Raw genomic sequence first — 26645 nt, 5'->3', positions numbered from 1 at the left:
GGAACAGCCACACATTCCTGTTGGTACAGTCTCACATTGTCCAGCAGGCACAGTCACACATTCCTGTTGGTACAGTCTCACAGTGTCCAGCAGGCACAGTCACACATTCCTGTTGGTACAGTCTCGCATTGTCCAGCAGGCACAGGCACAGGTTCCTGTTGGTACAGTCTTGCATTGTCCAGCAGGCACAGGCACGGGTTCCTGTTGGTACAGTCTTCCATTGTCCAGCAGGCACAGTCACAAGTTCCTGCTGGTAGAGTCCCACAGTGTCCAGCAGGCACAGTCACACATTCCTGTTGGTACAGTCACTCATTCCTGTTGGTACAGTCACACATTCCTGTTGGTACAGTCTCACAGTGTCCAGCAGGCACAGTCAAACATTCCTGTTGGTACGGTCTCACAGTGTCCAGCAGGCACAGTCACACATTCCTGTTGGTACAGTCTCGCATTGTCCAGCAGGCACAATCACACATTCCTGTTGGCACATTCTCACAGTGTCCAGCAGGCACAGTCACACATTCCTGTTGGTACAGTCTCACAGTGTCCAGCAGGCACAGTCACACATTCCTGTTGCTACAGTCTCACAGTGTCGAGCAGGCACAGTCACACGTTCCTGTTGCTACAGTCTCACGGTGTCCAGCAAGCACAGTCACACATTCCTGTTGGTACAGTCTCGCAGTGTCCAGCAGGGACAGTCACACATTCCAGCAGGGACAGTCACACATTCCTGTTGGTACAGTCTCACATTCACCAGGTACGACATGACATGATCAATGAAGAACTTTTATAAATGAAGATGACCTTACAATCCAAGGAACATTGCAAATGAAATGAGTGATGACATGGGTTTGCGAAAGAACAGAATGAATGCTGAAAAATAAACAGTGAAGATTAATGAACAGAAGGAATATTAGCGCTTATTCCTTATCAGAATTTTTAATCAGTTAATTAATTTTAAGTTACTTAGCTCAAGTTATTTTGCAGGTGTATTAACATCTTTACTTTGTTTCAAACCCATCTGATTCTGCCTCTAAACTCACCTAATTGTCACCCAGGACATTACTGAGGTCTAATCTCACTGACCTCTTTCTGTCTCATCTAGCTCGGTTGGCCTAGATAACTTCAATCAAAAGACCACTGCCTCTCTCTTCGCATTTCTCTTCAGAATGGTTACTCACTCGTAAACAGAGTCTTTCCATCTATTGCCTTACATTGGGACATTGGGACAGGAGTAGACCATTCAGCCCCTCAAACCTATTCCACTATTCAATGAGATCATGGCTGATCTGTGGCCTAACTTCATATACTGGCCTTTGGCCTATATCCCTTAATATCTTTGTTTAACAAAATATTTCACAAACCATGTCAATCTTAGATTTAAAATTAAGAACTAACCCAGTATCAACTGCCTTTTGTGGAAGAGAGTTCCAAACATCTAACACCCTTTGTGTGTAGAAGTGCTTCCTAACATCTGTCCTAAATGGTCTGGCCCTAATTCTCAGACTATCCCCCCCTAGTTCTAGAATCCCCAACCAGCGGAAATAGTTTATCTTTATATACCCTGTGATTTCCTGTTAATGTCTTGTAGACTTCGATCAGATTACCCCTTAAGTTTCTAAATTCTACAGAAAACAGGTCTAACTTGTACAACTTCACCTCATAACTTAACCTTTAAAGTCCAGATATCATTCTTGTAAACCTACATTGTACTTCCTCCAAGGCCATATATTCTTCCTAAGGTGTGGTGTTCAGACCTGCCTACAATACTCCCAAATCCCTTTGGACATCCACTGTAATTTTTTATTAACTTTATATCGTCTAGAGAGCGTCTTGATCAATCCTTTATTCGTCCAAATGGATAACTTTACTGTGGACAACTGTGAAAATATCTCGGCGTAAAAAGAAAATTGGCTCCTGGGTGATGACACCTGCCCCTTACAGAATCTTTATTCCATGGGTGCTTTCTTTTTTCATCACTTTTCCTGTCCGAAACACAATGTGGTAAGATGGCCATTCAAGCCATTGCTTACTCTCTCCCCTTGCTCCCCTGACACCTCCTCCTCTGTGAAATGCCTCGCATTGTCCTATCTTCTCTTGAACAGCCCAACCATGGACCTGTCTTCCCAGTGTTTAAACCGAGTGGGCAAATAGAGGCAGAGGAACTTGGGGAAGTCTGACATTGACTATAAGTCTAGTGGGATCATCGCTAATATTACACCTTACATTATAGTCTCATTCTTAAAGATGTACCAAAAGTGTGGGGAGATGCAAATCTGATCCACACTCCACAATCTCAGATTGGCCTTCTGCCCACAAGGAATGAAATAGCTAGGGTGAAAGTTATCATTTGGGTAGTGAAATAATTGATAGATTTGACTCATGAGGATAATCTTTAATTGTAGGACAATAAGTGTTCTGATTTCCTCACTGGACAGAAAAGGTATAGATATTAAGGATCAAATATAAAGAGTTTAAGACAGGAATGATGAAAACCCTTGGTAAAAAGAGCAATAAAGCTGTGAAATGTATTACTCAGGTTAATGAATGAAGCAGTCACCAGGTTAACAGAGAAATTTACATTAGAAGATTCTGTGGGATAAAAGGATTTGGGAACAAGCTGGTATATGCAATGAGAAGTATTACTTGTGTGGAGGATAATGACTGACACAGACTATTGGAACCAAACAGCCACTTCTCATGTTGCAATACTAAAGAGTAGTTGCAAATCTACCCTAAACTAGGAGCACAGCTGCCCACTCTAATGCAGGAAGTAAATAGCTTGGCACGGCCAGGGATAGACACATGAAAATTTGAAAACAACATACACCCAAAGGAACAGTCACAGAAAAAAGAACAAATCATAATGAAAATGTCTCATCTTTGGCAAGTGGCACTACAAAATGAATCCAGTCCCAAGTATGAGCATCCTTTACCTGCTATGTCACACAGTTCAGCATCAGTAGCATTGACCAAGGCTTCTTCCAGCTCTGGTTCCAGGGTAACACTGTCAATTACTAACTGCACAGGCTTCTCTTTGGGGATCCAAGGTTTCCCTATTCAAAGAAGTGAATAACAAGGCAACACATCAGTCTGTGCAAATAATAAAAACACAACCTAGTTCAACTACTCTTCACTCCCCAACACCCCATTGGGAACTCCATTTCCACACGGCCTACAGTGATTCAAGGAGAAAATTGACTGCTATCACCCTCTTAGAGCAGCTAGAGCTGAGTAATAAATGACAGGAATGCACCTATCTCAAAAAAAATCAAAGAAAACGGCCGGTTTAATAGGCTTTGCAAGAATGCCCAAATACAACAAGTTCACACTTTACAGATGACACTAGGAAAGATAGAAACGTACTGTATGGTGGAAAGAGGACTTGAGGAATTTGGAGACAAATATAGATAGGTGAGCGAGGAGCAAAAAACCCAGTAGCTGGAGTATAAGGTGGAAGTATGTGAAATTGTTCACTTTGGCAGGAAGAATAGGAAAAGAATATTACCTTCAGTGAACATAAAAAGTAAGGAGTTATGCACCAGTTACACATACTATACCTTGAACGCTGTGTTCAGTTTTGATTTCCTTATTTAAAGAAGGACATAAATGTGTTGAAGACAGCTCAGAAGAGATTCCCTAAATTGATAGCTGCCATGAGTGAGTTGTCTTATGAGGAAAATTTGGACAGACTGGCTTTGTTTTCACTGGAGTTTTGAAGAGTAAGAAGTGACTTGATTGATATCTATAAGATCCAGAATGGTCTTGACAAAGTCAACTTTGAAATGATGTTTCCTCATGTGGGTGAGTCCAGATCGAGGAGGACATTGTTTAAAGTTAGGGTTCACCCTTTTTAGGACAGAGATGAGAAGAATTGTTTTCTCTCAGTGGGTAATGCAGCTTTGGAGCTTTTAGCCACAGGATGCAGCGGTGGCAGGGTCAGTGAATACTTTTTAAGGCGAAAGTAGATTTTTGTTTGTCAAGGAAATTGAAGGTTATCAGGAACATTGAATTCACAACATGAACAAATCAGCTATGGTCTTATTGCAAAGGGCCAAATCGAAACATGGAAACATGGAAAATAGATGCAGGGATAGGTCATTTGATCCACTGGGTTCGCTCTATCATTCACTATGATCATGGTTACTCCTCTACCTCAACACCATTCTCCCCATCTCTCCCCATTCCATTTGATGCCTTTAGAAATCTATTTCTTTTTTAAATATATTATGACTTAGTCTCCAATGCCTTGTGTGGTAGAAATTTCTATGTGTTCACCACCTTCTGAATGAAGGAGTTTCTCTTTATCTTATTCTGGAATAGCCTATCCTGTATTCTGAGACCACAACCCCTTGTCTTCAATCCCACCCCATGCCGTGACGATATGTGCCTTTAAGAGGGAGTTGGTGAACCTGGTGATGAAGTGTCTGTACCGTAGAAAGTGGTGTAAATAGCTTTGGGATTCTTTTAAAAAGGGGACAAAAGAAGCATGAATGGGTGCAGTTGCTGAAGTTGGGGTTTTCGAGTTGAAGCTGCTAGATACAGCTCTCTCTGCTGCTAAAGCTTGAGTTCTCCCTTTGCTGCTAAATTCATTCTGTTGGTGTTGCTTCTCCTGGACTAGTAGTTTGCCTTCCACTCCAAAAAGGTCCATTTATTCCCATTCTGCTTCCTGTCTGCTAACCAATTCTCAACCTATCCCATTATATTACCCCTGATTCCCATGTGTTTTAAACTTGCACACTAACCTCTTATGTGGAACCTTATCAAAAGCTTTGTAAGAGTTGAAATGCACCACATCCACTGCTTTTCCCTTATCTGTTCTCCTTGTTACATCCTTTTAAATCTCTATTAGGTTTGTTGAACATGATTTCCTTTTTATAAGGGGAGGCAATGGCCTAGTGGTATTATCTCTGGACTGTTAATCCAGAGACCCAGATAATGTTCTGGGGACCTGGGTCCAAATCCCGCCATGGCAGATGGTGGAATCTGAATTCAATAAATATCTGGAATTAAGAATCCATTGTCAATTTTTGGGAAAGACCCATCTGGTTCACTAATGTCTTTTAGGGAAGGAAACTGCCATCTTTACCTGGTCTGGCCTTCATGTGACTCCAGACCCACAGCAATGTGGTTGACTCTTAACTGCCCTCTGGGCAATTAGGGATGGACAATAAACTCTGCCTAGCCAGCGATGCCCTCATCCCGTTAATGAATAAAACAAAGTCCATGTTGACGTTGTCTAATGAATGTTAGGAGCATTACTGCTCCTAAATCATACGTTTGGAGTTTATTTGTTCGAGACGTGAACCCTAGTTCAGAAGACACCAGCATTTTTTCACACTTACAATCACAGAACTCCTACAGTGCAGAAAGAGGCCGTTCGGCCCATCCAGTCTGCACCAACCTTCCGAACAGCATCCTGCCCAGACCCAGTCCCCTACTCTATCCCTGTAACCCCACATTTCCTATGGCTAAGCCACCTAGCCTGCACACTAGACACTACAGACAATTTAGCATGGCCTATCCACTCGACCTACACATCTTTGGTCTGCGGGAGGAAACCGGAGCACCCGGAGGAAATCCACGCAGGCATGGATAGAATGTGCAAACTCCACACAGCCAGTCACCCGAGGCTGGAATTGAACCCTGGTGCTTTGAGGCAGCAGTGCTAACCACTGACCCACAGTGCCGCACTAATCTCATGACATGTGCTGGAACGAAGACATTGTTACCTGTCTACAATTTATGGCAGAAGAAAGGGACATAGCAGAGACAGTTGAGCAAATGGTGTCACTCTTAGTGGCAATGAGGTCCAAGAGTTCAGTGTGCTCCTGGGATTGATGGAGGAGGAGGGGCAATGGTTTAAGGAAATATTTGACAGCGGGGCAAGCAAGTTAGAATTTATCTTTGCTCTGCAGTAGATTGTCTTGGCAGAAGAAAGCACAGACCTAAATGAATTTGATGTATTTCAGTCTTAATGTCAGATAGACCAAAGCCTCTGGGACTGGGTGCGAGTGTAGGGGCCCGAATAGGGGGAGGAATGATCAAGGTGGGAGAATGTAAGGGATTTCTAACTGACAATTTGAAAATTCAATTCTGCGACTAAATTTAGCACAATGATACATCAGTTACCAGGAAATTTTGAGTAACTTGAGACGAGAAGGAGTTGGGGGTGTTGGTTGCTGGTTATAATGAAACTCAGTCGGAGCAATGTGCAACATAACGCCTTTCAACAACTGGCTGGCAGATCCCTTCAAGAAATAAATACACAGCTGAGGATGGAATGTAGTTGCAGCTATTTCTGTCGAGGCAGAGAAGCAGCCATTAGATGACTGAAGAACAATTACAAGATAAAATATATCACAACAAGTGTTACTGGAACACAAGGTGACTCAAGGTGAGAAATATTTATCTTTTCAAGAAACTACTTAGGTTACAAAATCACCAGTATAGAAATCCCTCTTCAATCAGGCTAAAGAGAATAATGACCTCCAATGTCATGCTGGTGATCATCAACACACTGATGATTCACTAAACGTTATAACAATCTGCACTTTCTTACAGTCATTCCTATGATGTGAGCATTAAGGCACAGCGGAGAAAGACACTGTCTGAGGTCTTCCTGCTGCAGTTAGATGGGAATCCGTTCTGTTATCGGGCCCTCCTGGTACCTCAAATGCATTTACATATAGCCTGGTTCGAGTGAGAGATGCCTTCTGTTTGTTTGGATAGAGTCAAACTCCAATGTTTGTTTCCTTGATGTGCTACTATACAGAACCAAATTGTTTTGGTGACTTTGTATATATACAAAGATACTTCTAAATGAATAAAGTATATTTTGAAATTTAAAAAAAAAACTGGCTAAGCCAGCATTTATTCTCAACCCAAAGGATCAACCACATTGCTCTGGGTCTGGAGTCACGTGTAGGCCAGATGAAGTAAGGAAGACAGATTTCCCTCCCTAAAGGACATTAGTGAGCCAGATTTTTTTTTTAACATAATTTACATGGTTGTCATTTGGCTTCCGTCTTATTTTTAAAATTCCAGATATTTCAAAAACAGAAGTTCACCATCTGTGATGGTGGGATTTGAACGCATGGACCAGAGCATTAGCTTGATGAACCTAGTGATACCACTACACCACTGCCTCACCAATAGTATTACTGTACAGGGACTTTAATAAAAAAAAAATCAGGAGGCCTCAAGGGAAGGAAAAATACCAACGAATTATCAATGAAAGACAGAGTTATGAGAGGCTCCAAAGAAAGAGCAAAGAAATTTATCTTTCAAAGACTTCCAAATGCAGGAAAAAAGAGAGAAGGGGGGAGAGAGTGAGAGAGAGAGCGAGGGAGAGGGAGAAAGGGAAAGAGAGAGAGACAGAGAGAGAGAGAGAGGACGAGAGAGAGATAGATAGAGAGGAAGAGAGGGAGAGAGAGAGACACAGACAGAGAAAGTGAGGGAGAAAGGGAGATCAAAAGAACAGGATTAAGATTGGTAATTGGTCTCACTTGAAAAGAATGTGAAGAATCCGATGAGACATTAACACTTCTTAATGTTTACAGAAAAAGCTGAAAGACTTTATTTCATGAAAGTAACATGCCGTGTTTTGAAAAAAGTAATAAAGATGTTTTTTTTCTCCTCGCAAAGCTTCACATCTAAATATCCCTTTTTTATGATGACTGTCTCTTCAAGATACGGATCTTTATGACTGCTTTTAGAACCAACAGTTAAATAACAAAAACTGTACTGACAGCAGACCAAGCCAGATATAAACTTTGCTTCATGATCAAGGCAAGCAGGCACGCATTATATTACTGCCCAGTGGCATTCCATTTTATTAGAAGCTCTTAGCCATTTATGATATTTATTCATGAAACATTTGTAGAAGTCTATGGACCAAAAGCTAAAACACCAAAAGCTGTCTTTTAGGACACAGAATATAATTATAAACCTCAGTGTGGCAACAGCGGAGACTGAGAATCTCCAAAGTTCAGAAAAAGTGTTGAGAAAGTCAGGCTGTAAAAATTGCTCTGTGACCATTCCATTTAGTTCCAAATGAAAGATGGTTGGGTTCTCAGGCAATGTTCCCTCTAATTCCTCTTGCTGCTGTGTGGACCCTCTGAAGTCCAAGTGAAATAACAGCTCAAAGAAGTGGAAGCTATGCATTGGCACATCAATTGATGTATGGGAACATTGCTCTCTAGGGATAGCTAATCAGTACCTCTACCTGCATATAAGGTGTTTTCAGAGATGAAGTATTTCTGAGGTATCTCTGAAAATGTTCAGATATAGTTAGCCTGCCAGAGTTTGGAAAGAGTGTTGCTAAAGACCAGAAGACCATTGGTTCACTGGGTTGAAATGCATGTGGAAGTTCATGAAAAGAATGAAAAGAACAACTTCATGAGGCATTGAAATAAAGTTGCAAGATTGACCTAGCTTACACAGAGGATCTCAATTAATACTCACACTGTCCTGGGTTACACTTTACCAGGATAAGAGTTGAAAAGAACAGAAGCAAACTCTTGGGAACTTAAAAATCATTCCGGACCATTTCTAGGAGAATTGAAGGTCTGCTTTCAGAACATTGCAACTTATACATGATGCTATTTTTTTGAGTTGTGTTACAAGTCCTGTCTTGTAGTTTAAAGTATATGTTGCCTACAAAATGACATTTATGAAATAATGCTTTTACTTTGTTCATCAGTCTACATCTTAAATTTTGAACTTTTGTTGCATCATCCATTCAACTATTAACTGGAAACTTGAATTCCTTTTTAAAAATTATTGATCATTATGGGAACTGTAGCAAGTTGGGGAGGCTGTGGCAGGATATTGAATCCAAGATGAGTGCCCTGGTTTAACAGGAGTTTAAATGGACAAGCTCTCAGAGTAACTTTTGCTGTATTCAAAGTAACGTTAAAATGCCTATGCCTCTGCTGAAGGTTTCCTTGAATGCTTATGGTGTTTATGGAGGGGATTTGGCCAAATTGCAACAGTTAACAGAGATTAATGTAAAAATGGGTGGAAAAGTTAAAATTGGATTGAAAAATGGGCAATAACAAGGCAGGAATGGTTGGGGTGTTGGCTCAGTACGTGAACCTTGAAGAAAGAAATGGCATTCCTGACAAAATGCAGACAGAGGTTGCTCGGATTCAGCTCAAATGAAGAAAGTTAAGAGATAGAGAAAAAGTAGAAACTTGAACTGGAAAGAAAGGAACAAAAATGGGAAATGTAAAACGTTGAATTAGAATTGCAAAGAAAAGGAAACCAAGGAATTTGAACTTGATATACAAACATTTTCATTACATGGACCTAGAGTAACAGGTAGATTTGGCAAGTTGTACTTGCCTAGTGGCTAAATGTAGTGAAGTCATAAATATGTATTTCTTGCAATTTGAGAAAGGTCCAACAAAATTAGAGATACCACGAGAAATTTGGACAATTCTATTCCAAAGTGTTTTGGTAGGAAAAGCAAAGGAAGTTTATTTGATGCCTTCCAATGAACAGTCTGAAGACTATGATACTGTTCAGAGTGCTGTGTTTCATGTATGCAAGTTAGTCCTAGGAATTTAAAGGCAAAAATGTAGAAACCTGAGGAAGAGCCAGAATCAGGCTTCTGAAAAATTTGCTAGAGATAAAGAAATGGTATCTGCTTGATAATAAGAGCAATGAAGTTAATCAAGATTTTGAAAACCTTTCAGAATTGTTGTAATTGAAAGAAATTGCAAACAGTATTCATTTAGGAATCAGGCCCCATCTATAAGACACACAGAGGGTGGTAAACCTTTGTATGCAAACACAGACAGAAATTGGAGAGAAAGGAGCAATGATAATGAACCGAATGCTTATGTGGATTGCAGAAATGAAAAGACAGTTAGTTCTCAGATTAATATAAAAGACAGTATTCAAAGAGATTCAGAGACAGTAAGAACTGCCAATGCTGGAGTCAGAGATAACACAGTGTGGAGCTGGAGGAACACAGCAGGCCAGGCAGCATCAGAGGAGCAGGAAAGTTGACGTTTTGAGTCAAGACCCTTCTTCACAAAACCATTTTTGAAGAAGGGTCCCGACCCAAAACTTCAACTTCAACTATCGAGAAAAGTGTTGCTTTGACTCAAAGGGACTGTATAGAAAATGAGTGCAGTTTTAAAATCATGTTTACTGGAGCTGTCTGCAGATTGCAAAGCAAGTGGAGCTAACAGGGATGTGAGAAATTCTGTTACTCTGAGGAGGTAACAAATTCAGACCAAATTGCCTCCATTTCTTTGTGTTCGAGCCAAACCTGCCCAATGACACTGGTTGGTCAGGTTAGAGAAACTAAGTTCTGAAGGAAAAGCATCAAGAGGGCTCCTCTCCTTCCTGTGTGTGAAAAGTACCAGCAAATCTACTTCTTGCTAACTGTTCTCACATTCCATTTCCATGGCCCTGCCAAAGGAAAGGAAAAGAAGCCTTACGGGGTATTCATAGGATCAATTCTCAACCAGTGACTGAAAGACTGAACTTTGAGGCAAACAACTTCATACAAAGAGATCAAAGGAAACTGGAAGACATTGAACTAAGACCACTCATCGAGTCCTGTCCTCCAGATTGGAACTATACAACTGCATTTGACCTTGTTTCTCTTCAACCTTAAAATCCACGTCTTTACATTCAGCCTGTCTGTGTGTGTGGTTCGATAGTTAAGAAGGGTTAGAAACATAGAGTTTTAAGTTAGTAATTCATATTTCTTTGTTATCTTTGGTTGAAGACTATTTGTTCATCTTAGTTTTGTTCTGGTTTCTTCTATAAATTGGTGGTGTGTAATCTGTCGACCAGAGTTTGTCAGTCAGGTTAACTGGATGGTTTAACAAAATCTTTTCACATTTGTGATGACTCTGAGAATAATGGCACTACTGCAGTATGTCAAACAATACAGTAAGTGAAGCTTCTGATAAATGGATGCCATTCAGTGTGTTTACAGTAGTTATAAATTGAAACATAAAATATTATGGGAGCTTTGTATTTGAAGGCAAAATAACTCCTTTTTAGTCTGAAAAAGGGGTCAAACAGATTGTTATTCTTATGAGATATGGGATCAGCTCAAAGATTCTGCGGTGAAAAGTTTTGAATTTCCTTGTGGAAAGTTCACTGAATATGGAAACAGAAAGGGGGGGCAAAGGCTACAGTTTGAAATTCTTAAACTGAATCCTGAACTGGGGCTGTAAAGTATTCTTGAGCCTGTATTGAGCTTCACTGGAATACTGCTAGAGCCTGATGGCAGAGAGCTCAGTGTGTGGAAACGAGGTGGGAAATTCAAATAGCACGTGGCCAGGTGCTTGGAATAAGAGAGGTGAATTTCTAGTGCAATATCACAATCACTTCCCTATCCCACTGGGATAATTCAAAGACCTAGATTGAGAATCTTGAACACGTGTTCAAAACCCAGCAATGACAGGCTTGGAATATCGCCATTTGACTTGCATTAAGATATGACATTGAACAAAAGGGATTTTTTTGGACTTACAGTATCCTGTCTGTTGAACCGAAATGGAAGCACGCAGGCTGCAGAAGAGAGATTAGTCATGTAATCTCTTAGTTTTACTTTCAGATCTTGAACTATCTTGCACACTCAGTGTACACACCTTGTCAATGCTAAGCACCAATTTATTTTAACAATTACTCGCAATTGCAAGATCTAGACAGGCACTCGTTCAAATGGGAATGAGGAGGGATTGGAAATACTCAAGGGAATACTGGGATCAGTGGAAGAAAAATGCATCGGGGGCTGATGTTTCTCAATGCCTGAATGATGTGCGTACCTGGTGAGTCAGCTGGGAAAAATACGGCAAGATTGGAAAAATGAGATTCTCAATATTGAGAAAGAAAGTCCAAGTTTCCGCCTAAGGTTTGAACAGCAAGATAGGAATCAAGGAATGAAGTGAGCAACAGGAGTTACATTTGTGTGCATTTTCAGGAATGGAAATAGGAAATTCCTAGGAATACAGCGCAAGTAACTTGCCTCCTGACTCACCAAAGCCTGTCCACCATCTACAAGGCACACATCAGGAGTGTGATGGAATACTCCCCACTTGCCTGGATGAGTATAGTCCCAGCAACACTCAAGAAGCTCGACACCATCCAGGACAAAGCAGCCCGCCTGATTGGCACCACACCCACAAACATCCATGTCCTCCACCACCAACGCTCAGTAAAGCAGTGTGTACTATGTACTGCAGAAATTCACCAAAAATCCTCAGACAGCACCTTCCAAACCGACAACCACTTCCACCTAGAAGGACAAGGGCAGCAGATACAATGGGAACACCACCACCTTCAAATTCCTCTCCAAGCCACTCACCATCCTGACTTGGAAATATATTGCTATTCCTTCACTGTCGCTGGGTCAAAATCCTGGAATTCCCTCCCTAATGGCATTGTGGGTCAACCCACAGCAGGTGGACTGCAGCGGTTCAAGAAGGCAGCTCACCACCACCTTCTTGAGGGCAACTAGGGACGGGTAATAAATGCTGGCCAGCCAGTGACGCTCACGTTGCACAAATGAATATAAAAAAAACTGATTAGTGCCTGATTTTGCCTCACTGATACGCAGTTTGGCATTCTCCCATGTGTCACAAAGATGGTGGTAATTCCTGATGTGAAAAGCAGAGTGGGTAGCTCGAAACTCGAACTGGTTGCTCATTCCTGCCGGGCACCTCTGACTTGGTTGGCAGTCGCCCACATCTCAGAATACACTCCACAGGCAGTGGCACCTGCCCTTGCCTCAGGGCAAGAAAAGTTGGCATCAGACACGCACTGGCCTCAGCACATCATGGCACATTTCTGGCTAACTTGGAATATAGTTCTCCACATCAAAGCTGCACTTTGGAGCACACCGACCCCTTACATTGCAATGCTGCTGCCTAGTTGTTTAGTGCACAGGAAAAGGCACCCATCTCGCACATCAGAGCAGGGTCTACCTCAGTCACTGAGTTCTCATCAATTTTGCACTTACTTGGATTTTTATTTAATCATTCGTGGGTTGTGGGCATCGCTGGCTGGGCCAGCATTTATTGCCCGTCCCTAGTTGCCCTTGAGAAGGTGGTGGTGAGCTGCCTTCTTGAACTGCTGCAGTCCACCTGCTGTGGGTTGACCCACAATGCCATTAGGGAGAGAATTCCAGGATTTTGACCCAGTGACAGTGAAGGAACAGCGATATATTTCCAAGTCAGGATGGTGAGTGGCTTGGAGGGGAACTTGGAGGTGGTGGTGTTCCTATATGTCTGATGCCCTTGTCCTTCTAGATGGAAGTTTGGAAGGTGCTGTCTGAGGATCTTTGGTGAATTTCTGCGTGCATCTTGTAGATAGTACACACTGCTGCTTCTGAGCGTTGGTGGTGGAGGGAGTTGATGGTCATGGATGTAGTGCCAATCAAGCGGGTTGTTTGTCTTGGATGGCGTGAAGCATCTTGAATGTTGTTGGGGCTGCACCCATCCAGGCAAGTGGGGAATATTCCATCACACTTCTGGCTTGTGCCTTGTAGATGGTGCATAGGCTTTGGGGAGTCAGGAGGTTAGTTACTAATCGCAGTATTCCTAGCTTTTGACCTGCTCTTATAGCCATTGTGTTTATGTGGTGAGTCCAGTTGACTATCTGGTCAATGATAACCCCCCAGGATGTTGATAGTGGGGGATTCAGTGATGGCAACACTGTTGAATGCTAAGGGATGGTGGTTAGATTGTTTCTTATTTGTGATGGTCATAGCCTGGCATTTATGTGGCATTAAAGTTACTTGATAGTCACACCATCCCTGCCTTGTCTAGTTGTGCTTTGCTATCTCATTCAGAACTTGAAAGTTCATGGGAGTTCTGTCTTGCCTTGTTTTCTAGCATGGACATAAAGGTCTACAGCTCAACCTGAAAGTCAAGATGGGTTATCCAGCCACTGCTGTGGTAGAGAAGCTGGAGAAATCAATGGACTTTGGTGGCACCATGCTGTGATGCAGAGGGGATGATAACTGTGACAAGGAGTAACTCAACATACAAGGGTGGGAGATGGCAGTGCGTTGGAGGACATGGGTTAGTGTGGGGAGAACGGGTGTAATCAAAGGTCCCCATCACCCTGGCTTTGATAGATGTACAGCACACCAGAATCATTGGCATATCTAAGCTGTAGGGCTGGAGTTCCGGCAGATGGTATTGTGGGATGAAGACATAAAGGAAAGAGTTGGGTGGGAACATGTAAATGATCAGAACCAGAAGCGAAGAGACTTAGCAAGATGTTGCCAGGAATGGAGGGTTTGAGTCATACAGAGAGACTGGATAGGCTGGGGCTTTTTTTCACTGGTGTGTAGGAGGTTGACGAGTAACCTCATAGAGGTCAATAAAATCATGTTGGGTATGGATAAGGTGAATAGCAGGTGTCTTTTCCCTACGGTGGGGGATTTCAAGACTAGGGGCATATTTTTAAGGCGAGGGAAGAAAGATTTAAAAAAGACATAAGGGGCAACTTTTTTACACAGAGAGTGGTTGATGCGTGGAATGAACTTCCAAAGGAAGTGATGGATGCGGGTACAGTTACAATGTTTAAAAAACATTTGGATAAGTACAGATAATTCTCCTATAATGCGATAGTTGCATTCTTGTGTGTCCTTGCACAATGGAAAATCATGTTATAAGGAGGTTGCTGTAGAAAAATCGTTATGTCTGTACAGCAGAAAATTTGTGTTATCCAAACAGCGTCCACTCTTCATCAATCACATTACAGCCAACTCACATTAACGAAACATGCATTATAGCAGAACTACCTGTATATGAATAAGAAATGTTTGGAAGGTTATGGCCCACGCTCAGGCAAGTAGGACTAGTTTAGTTTGAGATTATGTTCAGCATGGACTGGTTGGACTGAAGGGTCTGCTTCCATATTGTATGAATCTATAAGTGACAGGATCATGGAAACATTGAGCTGTACAGCACAGAAACAGATGCTTTGGTCCAACACATCCATGCCGACCAGAGATCCTAAATAAATCTACTCCCATTTGACAGCATTTAGCCCATTCCTCTAAACCCTTCCTATTCACATACCCATCCAGATACCTTTTAAACGTTGTAATTGTACCAGCCTCCACCACTTCTGCTGGCAGCTCATTCCATACAAGCATCACCTTTTGCGTGAAAAAGTTGTCCCTTAGATCCTTTTTAAATCTTTCTCCTCTCACCTTAAGCCTATGCCCTCTAGTTTTGGACTCCCCCCACCCTTGGGAAAAGACCTTGTCTATTCACCCTATCCATGTCCCTCATGATTTTATAAGGTCACCCCTCTGCCTCCGACACTCCAGGGAAAATAGCCCCAGCCTATTCAGCCTCTCCCTATAGCTCAAAGCCTCCAACCTTGGCAACATCCTTGTAAATCTTTTCTGAACCCTTTCAAGTTTCACAAAATCCTTTCAATAGCAGGGAGATGAGAATTGCCCACAGTATTTCAAAAGTGGCCTAACCAATATCCTGTACAACCGCAACATGATCTCCCAACTCCTATACTCAATACACTGACCAATAAAGGCAAGCATACCAAATGCCTTCTTCACTATCCTATCTACCTGTGATTCCACTTTCAAGGAACTATGAACCTACAGTCCCCAGGACCTTACCATTAAGTGTATAAATCCTGCCTTGATTTGCCTTTCCAAAATGTAGCACCTCATATTTATCTAAATTAAACTCCACCTGCCACTCTTCGGCCCATTGGGTCAACTGATCAAGATCCAGTACACAGTGTAAGGAAGAAAGGAATGTGAACATTTGGTGGGGTCACCTAGATTACTGCTCAGCGACCAATCAGTGAAGCATGAGCTGCATTGGCCTCCATTCTCATCCGAATCATTAACACGCAATGGAAATGGAAAATGGCTGCTACCAAAACTAGAGTGACAAGGTACGTGTTTTTGTTATCTGCCTGAGCACGTGGGGTTCTATCTGTGAGTGAGGTGAGGCCTTTCAAGGGCCAATTGCATCAATCAGGCACTCACACAGTACAAGGTGAAGTCATCTGTAATCACAGAATCCTGCATGTGAAAGACATGCACTGTCCAACTCTGTGGCATGCACACCCTGGTCATGTCATTGGTCAGTGCAGAGTGAAGCTAGTCACCTTTGTGCAGCAGGTTGTAATCATAGGTGACCTTAAAAGTGTGACTTCAGGTCACAATTCGCAAAGGCAATCCGAGATCCCGTCTGCCATTTAAGGCCATGGAGATGCTTATCTCTCACCTTGATCTGTAAGTATTCACCAAATAATCTTACATGCAATTGTTGCCTTTCTTGGGTGATATGGGAGAAGGGGTCATTGGAGGAGGATTTCGGTAATCCCACCCCATTTCCTGTGCTTGTATGACATGGCGGTATGGCTGCAACATGTGCTGCATTCATTGGAATAAGGGTCCTATGTCAAAGGTCCATATCAAGGCATCCCTCCTTGTCAGAATCCGCTATGTCCCACTGTATGGAGGACAATGTTAAACTCATATTTGAGTGTGATGTCCATCTGACTTATCACATTACTGAGGGCCTGTTCTGTTTCTGATATTTCCCACCCAGATTATTGGAACTGTAACTGACGGATCCAGCCACAGCATGAGTTACTGTCACTGCAGGCATGGTACAACAAGGCTCAGAGAATTTAAGGAGGAACAAATGTGCCAGCAAGTCCAGAACTAGCACCAACCCCCAGCGGCTGCTGAATAACCTCCAGATTAAGAAGGTTAAACCGAAGGCTCCCTTCGGATGCTGAGGCACAACGAGAGGTCTAGAATCCAAACACTTGCACACAGTTATACACTATGTCCTGATGAAAGGCCATTGACCTGAAACATTAACTCTGTGCCGAATCTGTTGAGTATTTCTGTTGTTATTATGTGAATCCTGAAGCTTGTCTCATCAAAGCTGTGCCAATGCTCCCTGAATTTGAGTAAGTGAAGCGTATCCTCAAATATAGAGAGTGAGGAGTTGATGAAAAACATGAGAGGTAGGAGTAGCCATTCATTTCACACCTTGACTTGTACCAGATGGATTCTCACATAAAAAATAATCTACTGGCTACTATTAGCACACTGCCCTAGAATAATCTGGGGTAAAAATCGCTCACAGTTAATTTAGAAACAGAGCTTGCAAATATTATAACAGCATAAAACTATCACTTACCTCTCTTTTCTCCTGTATAAGGAACCAAGTCCTCTCTGTCTTTGCACTCCTTTGCTTGTTTCTCCAAGTGCTCCAGAAGCTGGTCTCTATTTAATGGGCCTGTGGGTGCCTTTTTTGTCTGATCTTTTTGCCTTAGTCCTACAGGTAGAAGGTCATTCTGGAAAAGGAAAAGAAAAGTTCACATTTTCTCCAGTGGCTGCACATGCCATTTTATATCTCCAGTGGGAACAGTTGTTGGATTGCTGTAAAGATTAATGGCACAAACCTAATCTCACCCATTGTTAATTCAAGGGATTTAAGAAAATAGATCAATATGAGATGAGTGAGTGATGGAAGAAGGTGCTTTTCCAGGGGCACAAAGCTACAATTTTAATCTTTTCAAATTTAGCATTTTGATTTGATTTGATTTATTATTGTCACATGTACCTAGGTACAGTGAAAAGTTTTGTTTTGTGCAGTACAGGCAGATCATACCATACAAAGATCGTAGGGTGATAGGACACAGCGAGGAATACAAAGTTACAGCTGCAAGGAAGGTGCACAGAAAGAAAGATCAACATTAGATTTGAAATTTGAGAGGTCCATTCCTCAGTCTAACATCAGCGGGGAAGATGCTGTTCTTGAACCTGTTGGCACGTGTGTTTAAGTTTTTGTATCTTCTGCCATATGGGAAGAAGTTGCATGATATTATAACCGGGGTAAGAGGGGTCTTTGATGATGTTGGCTGCCTTCCTGAGGCAGCGGGGAGTGTAGATGGAGTCAGTGGATGGAAGGTTGGTTTGTGTGATGGAGCAGACTGCGTTCATCAGGACTGCTGACTGGACACTTTCTCCAAGGCTCCTTAAAGTTCAAGGAGAAACAACTGGACTTGTTTCAGATCAGAATGCATTGTTGTGACGTGTCTAAACAGTGCATTTGACTAAACCGTTCAGTCTGCTTTTAGTTTGTGAGCAGGATTTATGCATCAAGTTGAAAAAGCTGACAAAGCCTGTTGAGGAAGGCATGATTTTTCTCAAATTGTAAACTCGGCTCTAAAATGAAATCAGAATTGGAAAAAAAAATCTATGCAATGAACACGAGCAGATAGAAAAGTGTATGGCCTTTAGGTTTTGCTGGCCAGAGTTCAGTAATTCTCCCCAGTGCAGGAGTTGTTGTGTTTTCTGGACATGCAAGTCAGAGGCGTCACACTGTCTATTTGGCAGCTTACCTAAACTGTTGGCACCCAAACTCCTTTTAATGATGGCCCTTCCAGTTTATGTTCTCCTGCAGTATGTTGAATATGAAGCAGCCATGGTCAGATTGCTGAAGTAACCTTAGGCATTGAATTAAAGTGCATTTACGCCCAAAATATTCTTGCCGACCTTCAATCATTCCAAGAGATCTATGGCCTTACATTAAATACAGTCGATCCCAATCAGCCTCCTGCTGAATTTTTCCCTTTGTCAGCTATCTGCTTCCTTCCTACCTCAGATCACTGTGATAGAATGATTATTTTTCACAGCCTCACTTCATGAGAGAAGCGTCAGTCAGACAATCTCTGACTGGTAAGAATACTTGAAACACAGAGAAACCCCCAACAAATGAAACAAATACTGGAATGATTTGCATGGTAATCCTACATTTGTAATTTTGACAATTTTCTGTAACACGTCACTAGCTCTTTCCTCTTTGTCCATTCACACTGTTCTCGGTTGGACAAACTAGCAGACAATCAAGCTGCACAATACAACATTTAACCTCCATCTCGACAATCAAAACCCAGCATTATCGTGTTCGCTCAAATCTGCCCATCAATATGTCTCACTTTTGTAGGTTATGTATGTCTGGCTATTCAGGCCAAATCAGGAAATGCTGGGAAAGCTCAGTAGGACCTGGCAGCGTCTGTGGGGAGAGAGAGCAGAGTTAACGTTTCAGCTGTTCTAATAAAGAGTCACTGAACCCAAAACATTAACCCGGTTTCTCTCTCCACAGATACTGCCAGACCTTCTGGGCTTCTCCAGTGGTTTCTGTTTTTGTTTCAGATTTCCAGCTTCTGAAACTCTACGTTTTATTTTACACAAGTCGAGAAATTACTTGGGGGCAGCGCGGTGGCTCAGTGGTTAGCTATGCTGCTTGACAGTACCAGGGTCCCAGGTTTGACACCTAATATCTTTACAGTGCGGATAGAAACCATTCAGCACATCATGTCTGTACCAACCCTCTAAACAGCAGCCCACCCACACCCAACCCTCCACCCTATCCCTGTTACCCTACACTTCCCATGGCTAATCCACCTCGCCTGTACATCCCTGGACACTATGGGCAATTTAGCACAGCCAGTCCACCTAACCTACAAATCTTTGGACTGTTGGAGGAAACTAGAGCACCCAGAGGAAACCCAGGCAGGCACAGTGAGAATGTGCAAACTCCACACCAACAGTCGCCTGAGGCTGGGATTGAACCTGGCTCCCTGGTGCTGTGAGGCAGTAGTATTGACCACTGTGCCTATTCTGTGTGGAGTTTACACCTTCTCCCCACATAAATTTATTGACCATCCCAATGCGGTTAACAGTCAACCACATTGCTGTGGGTCTGGAGTCACATATAGTCCAGATCAGGTGTGGATGGCAGTTTAGTGAATCAGATCAGTTTTTCCCCAACTATTGACAATGGATTCATGGTGACCATTAGACTCTTAATTTCAAATTTTGATTGGATTCAAATTTAAACCATCTGCCATGGCAGGATTCGAACCTGGCTCCCCAGAACATTACCTGGGTCCCTGGATTAACAGTCCAGTGATAACACCACAAGGCCATCACCTCCCCTAGTAACAATTACGAGCAACACAGCCTCCAGGCTAACAGGAGCTGGAAGCTGGGCTGACATTAGTTAATTTATTTAACCAGGTGGCCAACTGTGTCCCAGGATCAGCTCCTGGAGCACAGGCGAGCTATTGAAATTGGGATAATTTTGGTCAGTGTGATTGAGTTGTCAGATATAAGATAGTACCCAAAAGAAATGGCATCACCAAATATCCATTTTGCCTGCTTTATTTCAAAGCATAGATTTATTTTAAAACAATTCTAATTTAATTGAAGGGCGCTAATTCGTTTCATTTGTTGATATGTATCAGAATGTGAGCACACACTCAGGCGTACTCCTTCGCACAGACTTGCACTCTAGAATCATAGAATCCCTACAGTGCAGACAGAGATCCTTTGGCCCATCGAGTCTGCACTGACACTACAAAGACCTACTCGCCCCTATCCCATAATCCCATACTTCCCATGGCTAATCCACCCAACCTGCATATCACTGGGCACTATGGGCAATTTAGCACGACCAATCCACCTAACCTGCACATCTTTGGACTTTGGAAGTAAACTGGAACACGAGGAGGAAACCTACATGGTTAAATAAATTAACTTGAACACTCGAAGGAAACCCACACATCATAGGCAGAATGTGCAAACTTCACACAGGCATTTGCCCGAGGGTCCTGTCTCAGAGATTCTAATTGGCACAGCAAGACAAGGCGAGGCAGGGATGCTGTGAGCATGTAGGTGGGCACTGGGTGAGTGAGCACTAAGACAGCTAATGCATAGCCATGAGATGCAGCTCTGGCTCAGTCTGTGAGTTGAGTGCCTGGTATGCAAGTCTGTGCTCCCTGAGTGGCCTGCCATTGTAGCAGAGAAGTGTCACAATGATCATGAGAGACTGTCCATGTCCATGGACAAGGAATGAATGTGGCTGGTGCCCTGAGGTGCTATGTGGTGTTGAACCAAAATGCAAGGGGTGGGTGAGCTGAACCTGCCAGGTACCACTCTACTTTCCACATTGAACTTTCTCAGCATCTAGTTTATTTGGCACATTTGGTAAGATGGGAAGCTGAATATTAATGAGGCAAGTTATGCTGTTAACAAGGTACTTATCAAGCAATAATCCCTCTCAATCGACAACCTGCTGCTACCTAGTGAGAACTTCACCACACTGCAAGTCAAAAGCATGAAAGACAGACTGAGTTGCCGCCAACATTGAGAGGGGTATCACTGAATATTTCGTCTGATTCCGTCACAAATCTCCCCATTGCCCACATCACAGAGCCCTGTCAGATTCCACCCAACTGATCTTAGGGACAATTACCCATTTACCCTTTGATTGGAGAAACGTGTTAGCAAATTTTTTTTTGTCAGGTGGGTGACGAAATAATCAGAATCACTGTGGGGCTGTTTGAACAGTCGGTGCTGCCAATGCAACAGGCAACAAGAGTAGAATGATTGCCAGAATAAGAGCTACAAGGCCACAGATGATGTAACGTTAAATATTGCATTGCCAAGCACATGATCCGAAAAGAATGGACTACATAGTGTCCATTTGTAGTGTGAAAACTTTGTAAAGCCCAGACCTCTTCATTCATATCTGTTACAAAGCTGTGATCTGAAAAATTACCATTTCACACTGAAGTACATTAATGGTTATCACATAACAGGCTATTCAGGAGGCTTTCACAGGCTTTCCCACCCACGTACAACTAAAAAACTACTCTAACCATTATGTATAATGAATACCATGCTAAAGTCTGTTGTAATAAAACATGCTGACTCTGACAATTCAATTACAACCACACAGAAAGCAAGCGACAGGATTTCAACATTTAGGACAAAAGGTGAGATTTGGAAAATTAGTCACAGCAGGAGTTTCCGGTATATTCCTGCACTAGTTCAGTGTCTAGATACGACAAAAATAGTTCTGCGCATAAAAGGGGCTCGTATGTTGACAGAGTACCGCAGTGTTAATTTTGAACTTACAAATCAGAGAATCATGGAATGATTACAGCACAAAAGAAGGCTTTTGGGGTGTTATGTCTGTGCTGTCTGTCTGCAAGAGCATCACATTAAGTTCCATTCCCTCTTCTTTTTCTGGAGGGTCTGCAAGTTCTCTCTCTCAGGAGCTTACCCTGTTGAAAGCCATGATTGACCCTGCCCCCACCAGAATCTCTGGCAGTACATTCCAGATCTAAGCACTCACTGCGTTAAATCACTGTTGTCGCTTTTTCATTTACCAATCATTTTAAAATATTGTGTTCTGGATCTCAGCCTTTCAGCCAGTGGATCTTTCTCAATCTATTTATCCAAATCCCTCTTAACTTTGCTCACCTCAATGAAATTTCCTCTCAACCTTCTCTTTCGTCCAGCTTCTCCAAACATTTCACATAATTGAAGTCCCTCATAGACAGTGAAATAACTCCACAGAGGCCAGTATACCATCTCCAAGTCACTTTTTATTTACACACGGAATGTCCTTGACACTGATCTAGCTCCCTCAGAGCCAGCTCTCAGGGTGAACAGAACCTCTGACACTCCTGTTCATATCTGTCAGCCAGGGCTCCCTGACTGGGCCAGGTTAACAGCCCCAATCAGGGAACTCATATTCTAAGGTCCACTTGACTGACCTCATTACAATTATTACACCAGGAAGCATTTGTGGAAATCTTTTCTGCATCCTCTTTAATGCCTTCATGGCTTTCCCAATACAAACAGAACACTCCACTGGAGCCAAGACTAGAGCCATTTTACCTTCTTTACTGTTTCTGTCCTCTTGAAGCCCTTACTCCCTATAGTTACAGGTTCTGTTATCTGCACATTTTGAAATTGCACTGTGTATACCCAAACCCAAGTTAATAACATGTCAAGAAAAACAGTGGTTCAGATCCTCTGAGGAAAAAAAACAACCATTCACCACAACTTTCCATTTTCTGTTATTCAACTCACTTCCTATCTATGCTGCCACTACCCTTTTATTCCATGGGCTTCAAGGTTTTTGGTAAGCCAGTTTTTATAAACACTTTATCAAACACCTTTTGGAAATCCATGTACACCACATCAAGGTCTTCACCCTTAAACAAATCAACCCACTGTTATCTCAATCTAGTTAGTTAGATGTGATTTTCCTTGTCCAAATGCATGCTGACGTTTCGTAATTAACCTACACTTGTCCAGGTAACTCAATTTTCTTTTGGATGATTGAGCCAAAGCTTTCTCCCGACTAGCTAAACCGACCAGCCTGTAATTGCTACTTACATCACATACAGGGTGCAACATTTCCATTCCTCTGGTATGACCTCAGTATCCAGGAAGGACTGGAAAATTACAGTGATTGCCATTGCAATTCCCATCTTTAACCTACAGGGAGAAAACACAAACCCCACACATTCAGTTGCCCAAGAGTGGAATCGAATCTGGGTCCCTGGTGCTGTGAGGCAGCAGTGCTAACCACTGAGCCCCACCGTGCTGCTCATTCACTTGAACAATAAGATAAAAATGTATCTACTGGGCCCCTTCCGGCTCACATTCTTGCTCTCAGCTGGTTTTACCCAACAAATGCGTGAGCCCTACCTCTGAGCCCTCCCTCTATCCTCCACTTTGGCTAGGAATTGCAGACCAGGATCTGATGGTATCAATAGATTTGACCTAGATATTTCAAACAGGGCCCCACTTCCATGGAAGTCATGGAATAGCTGCAGTACAGAAGCACATCATTCAACACTGTGTGTTCAACAGCAACTGGAACAGTCTAACTTTCCCACTTTTTCCTGATAGCCCTCCAAATGTGTCTCTCTCAATCAGTTATCCAATTGCCTGAACCTGCCTCTATCACACTCAGACAGGGCATTCCAGATCCCAACCACTCACTGTCTCAATGAAAGGTTCTTTCTTGCAGACCACTTTTTCGCCTGCTCAAGCAGATAAATGGGGCACAGGTCGGCATATAATTAAAACTAAACTCGTGGTGATTAGTTATCACCCCTACTCTTTTTCAGCCACTGTTGTCAAGGTAACTGACACGAGAGTTACTATTAGCTATTCCCCAATCCAGTTCATGCAGGTGGAGGCAATTAATATAATTTGTCGAGAAACTATTTCTCTGTGAGTTCTGGATTTTCTTAAAATAGAGTAATCCTGTGCATGCAGACCATCGGTCCCAAGGTCTGTGTTTGAACCACAAGGAACGGGTTTATTGGCAGATTTGGGACACTTGTGTTGTGTTACACATGTAGGATGCTCCAAGTATGAAGGCAAGACTCAAGTTTCCTGGGGTCATTGAGACAAAGCACTGGAGAAAACCCCAGGCCCTGAGGCCTGTGTATGGTGGCAGGGAAAGATAAGCCGAGGAGCAGATTGTTATGGGAGCAGGGTTCTGACTGGATGGAGGGAAACTGAGCTTTCCAAAAGCCACATGCCATAGATCCTTACTGGAGGGAGGACTCCTCTGAAGGGAAGTGACTGAGTCTTCAAAGAGAGAAACCCATGGGTAGCAGCAAGCCTAAAGTCAGGACATGCTGTTTTTCTCAAAGGGTAAAAAAAGGCATTAGGGTTGATATTAATTGATAGTAGGAACTGCTGTTGCTGGAGAATCTGAGATAACAAAATGTAGAGCTGGATGAACACAGCAGGCCAGGCAGTATCAGAGGAGCAGGAAAGCTGACGATTCGGGTCTGGATCCTTCTTCAGAAAATTTTCTGAAGAAGGGTCCAGACGTGAAACTTCAGCTTTCCTGCTCCTCTGATGCTGCCTGGCCTGCTGTGTTCATCCAGCTCTACACCTTGTTATCTCAGGGTTGTTATTAATCTATGCATGGGGCTAAACAGCATCTAGGCTGGCATTTTGGACCTATGAAAATAGCCAAATTCAATCGTGGGCTGGACATTTTTTGGTGTCCTGGGGATGCAGAATATTGCCACCTGACATTGAACCTTTTACACCCAAAAAAAACCCAGCAAGGTGGAGCTTTTGCCTACCATTAAATTATTACCATGACACCAGATGCGGGGAGCAGCTCTATGAGTCACATACCTGCTTAATTCAAAGCCAATTTTAGTTTAAAGAAGTTAGGGAGTCTGAACCAGACCAATGTGAATTCACAGAGTCTGGCGTCATATTCACCTTGAGACTTTATATCCTTTAATATGTTGGCAAAGAAGGAGACAGACTTTTGCTATTACTCATGAGTCTTGTTTCTTAAATAAGGCAGCAATTTCTGGTGACTCATATCACCTTAGAGACTGGCAATTTTGCCAATTCTGAGACTTGTATGTAACTTGATGCCAATCTTATATTCAAATAGTGACGGCACTTCAATAATATTTTCTTGACTGTCAAGTACTTTGAGATGTACAGTTGTTGTGAAAATGCTACATAAATGCAAGACTGCTTTTCTTTCATTTCATCAGCAAACTGCAGTTACATGGGAAGGTATAGCTCTGTTGTAGGATCTTGCATCCAACTGACAATAAAGAAGCAGGCCATTGGACCTGTATCAGAGTTCATGCCCTGTCATGCTTCCTCCCATTTTATTCCAACATCCTTATCAAGATTTCTTACTCAATCCTAAATCATGATGAAAAATAGAATCTGGAATATGCTGCTTGAAAATCAACTGGAAACATGCGTTAGTAACCTTCAATAGGAAATAGGATATAGGCCTGAAAAAAAAAGGGCAATTGGGAAAGAGCAGGTGAGTAAAGGGATTGGAACTGCCTACCAAAAATGGGATGAATTAATTGAATTAAATTGAATTGAATTAGCTCAAATGAGTACAGTAATAAGTTGATAAGTCACCACTTACAGCACCATCTTAGGTACAAGGGTACCTAGGTACAGCTTCTTCAGCTACAAGATTAGTTACAGTGTAACAATGTCACCAACACTGCACCATCATAGGTACAGAGTGCCTAGGTACAATCCTTAGTTACAGAGTAGAGGAATGAAGAAAGGAAAGTTACGTTACAGCTATATAACCATAGGTCAGTAAAACAAGAAGCAAAGTTAATAAGACAAACATCACAGTCAATGGCCGCTTTCTGTGGTGGGAGGACATTTCCTTCTCATTTTCAGATATAAAAGCTCTGATCTATTGAGATTAAATAAACCACTAATTAGGTTTATAAACTAACGGCCAATCTATACTGGCTCATGTTTGAAAAATAGCAAACGAAAAATAAATCATATGAATTGGTACGAAAATAAACAGCTCGTGTGTTGATTTGTGCAGCAGTGGAGTTGGTCCATTTGCCCAAATCTGCACACACTGAGTTACAAAATAAAATGTCAAACATCAATTAGTGAATGCAAAGATAGAATTTTGCTTACAGTAATGCAATGTTGTGTAGTTACATTTGGGGTCTTTAAAAATAGAAATCTATGAAATTGTATGTCATCAATCTGTCAACAAATCACCTTGATCACCACTAAATGTGGATCAGGAATGTGTATCACATCAACTCTAATTTATATAAAACTCTCACCACAAATAAACTGTGTAATGGGACAGTACAGTTTGATGTGAAGCCAGTCCAATTAGAAACATTTTACTTCCTTTTTTGTACTTCTTTTTGTCTCCATCCAGCAGTCATTATGTACCATATACTACATGGCCAAAGACACAGAAACACACACACACACACACACACACACACACACACACACACAC

General features: G+C 42.2%; 1 protein-coding gene across 3 annotated transcripts in view; it reads right to left on the bottom strand.

Annotated features, from left to right (window-relative positions):
- tmod1 (tropomodulin 1) overlaps window positions 1–26645 on the bottom strand; it is an 87168-nt gene that overhangs the window by 32681 nt on the left and 27842 nt on the right. For all 3 annotated transcript variants that reach the window (XM_048593202.1, XM_048593196.1, XM_020528406.2), the window contains exons 3-4: window positions 17175–17331; window positions 2934–3053 (exon numbers count right to left, since the gene is read on the bottom strand). In XM_048593202.1, coding sequence (XP_048449159.1) covers window positions 2934–3053; window positions 17175–17331 — 277 coding nt within the window. The remainder of the gene's footprint in view (window positions 1–2933; window positions 3054–17174; window positions 17332–26645) is intronic.

Source organism: Rhincodon typus, chromosome 3, assembly GCF_021869965.1.
Source record: "Rhincodon typus isolate 14 chromosome 3, sRhiTyp1.1, whole genome shotgun sequence".
Taxonomy (NCBI): domain Eukaryota; kingdom Metazoa; phylum Chordata; class Chondrichthyes; order Orectolobiformes; family Rhincodontidae; genus Rhincodon; species Rhincodon typus.
The sequence above is the reverse complement of the archived record's forward strand: the minus strand, read 5'-3'. Positions and strand labels throughout refer to the sequence as shown.